Source organism: Sinocyclocheilus rhinocerous, unplaced genomic scaffold (assembly GCF_001515625.1).
Source record: "Sinocyclocheilus rhinocerous isolate Xijiao unplaced genomic scaffold, SAMN03320098_v1.1 scaffold1386, whole genome shotgun sequence".
NCBI lineage: Eukaryota > Metazoa > Chordata > Actinopteri > Cypriniformes > Cyprinidae > Sinocyclocheilus > Sinocyclocheilus rhinocerous.
The window spans coordinates 1,275,134-1,278,113 of NW_015660628.1; the positions used below are offsets into that span (position 1 = coordinate 1,275,134).

General features: G+C 32.6%; 1 protein-coding gene across 1 annotated transcript in view; it reads left to right on the top strand.

Moving 5' to 3' along the window:
* The window catches only part of LOC107725350 (unconventional myosin-XV-like), a 35,140-nt gene extending 33,329 nt beyond the window's left edge, over positions 1–1,811 (top strand). The window contains exons 60-63 of the mRNA XM_016534587.1: positions 171–304; positions 411–544; positions 1,320–1,460; positions 1,537–1,811. Of these exons, the coding sequence (XP_016390073.1) occupies positions 171–304; positions 411–544; positions 1,320–1,460; positions 1,537–1,638 (511 nt within the window). The 3' untranslated portion in view covers positions 1,639–1,811. The remainder of the gene's footprint in view (positions 1–170; positions 305–410; positions 545–1,319; positions 1,461–1,536) is intronic.
* Positions 1,812–2,980: the final 1,169 nt, after the last annotated feature.

The following is a 2,980-nucleotide window of genomic DNA, read 5'->3' on the forward strand; positions in this document are numbered from 1 at the left end:
CAACCCAGCATTTTTTAGAGTGTATCCTAATGATTTTTGGCATAAAAGAAAAATCATTTTGACCCATACAATGTATTGTTGGCTATTGTGACAAATATACCTGTGCTACTTATGACTGGTTTTGTGGTCCAGGGTCACATATTGACTCGAAAAATGTTCTCTTTTTGTAGTCATGAGTTGACAGAATACATCCCAGTTGAGATCTTTGGCAGACAGGGGCCTCAGCAGTGGATGCAACTGGTTGCCCAACATGTACATGCCGTCCAAAGCCTGAACCCTCACCAGACCAGATCCCAGTTCCTGGGTATTTTATTCTCAAACATCCTCATTCACTTTTTACCTTTTTATAATCGAGTATTACCAAGATGAAAAGCAAGGTTTGTTGAATTGTGTTTGTGTGTGTACTTCAGGTTTGGTGTGTGCATTTCCCATGTTTGGATCGTCCTTCTTTTACATCCAAAGCAGCAGCAACAGCACCATCTCTGCACCGTGCATCCTCGCTGTCAATCAGAACGGACTGCACTTCCTGCACAAAGACACTCATGTGCGTATCGCAAACACACAGACTTCTAACGGTAATGCAGGGTTTCTATAGGTCCTAAAAAGGTCTTGCCCTTCAAGGCACAATATGTAAGATTTTTTTATTAAAATATCCAAAAACCACTAGAACGGTGTTATATATTTTGCTGACTTGTGTACTTACATTATGTGGCATTAAATGTTGCATACATTGCAAAAAACAAGTTTTTGTCTTGTTTCCCAATAAAAGTATCTAAACATTCTTAAATCAAGATCCATTTACTTGAGATGGAAAATAAAGACATGAAGTTTTCATGTCTTGTTTTTTTGAGAAATTTAACTAAATTTGAATTTATGATTAAAACAAGAACTTATATCTGTCAATGTGGTATAAAAACTTTTTTCTAAACCCACTGACAGATATATGTCCTTTCTAATTTTTTTTAATCATAAACTTACTTAATTTGGGGGAAAGAGTACTGAGGAAGAAGTTCACCTTTATGCAGTGTGATTGGAAGGTACAGTAAAAGTTAATTCTATATTTTAGTTAAGCTGGGTTTAAAAAGTAATAGAGATTGGTTAGCTAAAAGTTGTATTTTCAAACTTTGAAGTACTGCTAATATAACTCCTCAGACATTTACATATAGAGAACATATTGACGTATTGTGTCCCCTTTGAAATTCCTTAAGTTATCTTCAATAGGTCTTAAAACGATCTTTAACTGTCTTAAATTCACCTTCATCAACCCTGCAGAAGCCCTGTAATGTTTTCAGTTTTCCAAATTGATTTTCTGATGGCAGGAGGTGCAGGTGAAGTTCCAGCTGAAGCTGATTCAGTCGGCTCACACACAGCGGCCCAGCGCTGGATCCAGTTACCCTTATGTAGACGTCCTGATAGGGGACTTAACCAACCACAGAGTCACACAGTTACAGCTGGAACAGGTAACACACATTCGACACCATGAGAACAGTGTAAAAGTATGAATGAGTGGTTTATGAGCATATATGTTGTTTGCAGGGTCTGGAGCTGTGTCGGGTTATCGCCATGCACATTGAGAATATGCTCTCTGTCCGAGAGAAGAGGCTGACGCTGCCACCCAGTGAAATCACCATGCTGTAACAAAACCATATACAGATACACACAGTCTGTATACGAACAAATACTATGCTTTCTGTATGTTTATTTTCTATAATCAGGTTATTTTCCATTCACTGATTGTCTCATCAGGACTAAACCAAACCTCTTAATGCACTGTTTGCACTAATCATGTGTATTTGTTCACATGTTATGTATAGAAGACACACAATGAATAAAAAGCATTATTTTTGTATTAAATGCATAATATTTATACAGATGGATTATTATTATTATGCAAAATTGTCCTTTGGTACTGTAGATGTGAAAGTATTGAAATGTTTTATATTAAACGTTTACCACATGCACATAAGTTTGAATGAAGAGAGATGTCACTCAGGAGAACAGCATGAATGTAATCTTTTTTCAATCACGTTCTCTCACACAGACTTACAATGAAATGATGGTTTTCAAAGTAATGACATTTTTTCACAGTCAAACTTTGTATATTTAGCTATTAGTTAACATACGAGACCAAGGTCATTATATTTGTATTAATTTTTCTACAATTTTCTTAATAAATGTATTGATTGAAACCTAAGTTAATAAATTTGCCTACTGTAATTGTCTATAACTTTCACAGTGTTTTGGAGAAACTGGAATATGAATATCACCTCTGAGATCTAAGATCTAATAAATGAATATAATTAAAATACAGCAAATTGTTAACTGTATAAGCTGCTTGTTTTTCAATTTAGTTTTTTTTTTTTTTTCATTCTGAGAAATGAGATTACTAAGAAGCCCCTTCGTATCTGAGGCATGGGACGTCATGATCTCTTGTAAATTATGGGGTTTTAACTGGCTTGCAAAATTCGCACATCAATTATTGTTACATAATCTTTTTAATGACAAAATCATTTTAGAGTAGTTAACCAATTCAAAACAAAAATGAACATGACATTAACCATGACTAAAAATGTATTTTTGAAAAAATATAAATAATCAAGAATAGAGCTAAAAACATTTCTAAATGCATAAAAATTAATGAAAAAAAATAAACCAACAATAAACCTTTCGTATGGATAATATACACTTATTATAGTTATTATTGAGGTTTTAAAAATAGTTTTGTTATAATAGAAAGTTCTAGTTTTATAAAAGTTGATATCTAACAACATTTTTATTAATACATACTAATTACAGACTTACTATAAAATAATTATACAAAATAATTATAAAAATGCAAACATGTCTGTTTAATAATAATAATAATAATAATTAGTGCTGTCAAACGATTAATTGCATCCAAAATAAAAGCTTTTGTTTACTTAATATATGTGTGCGTACTGTGTATATTTACTATGTATATATATATATATATATATAT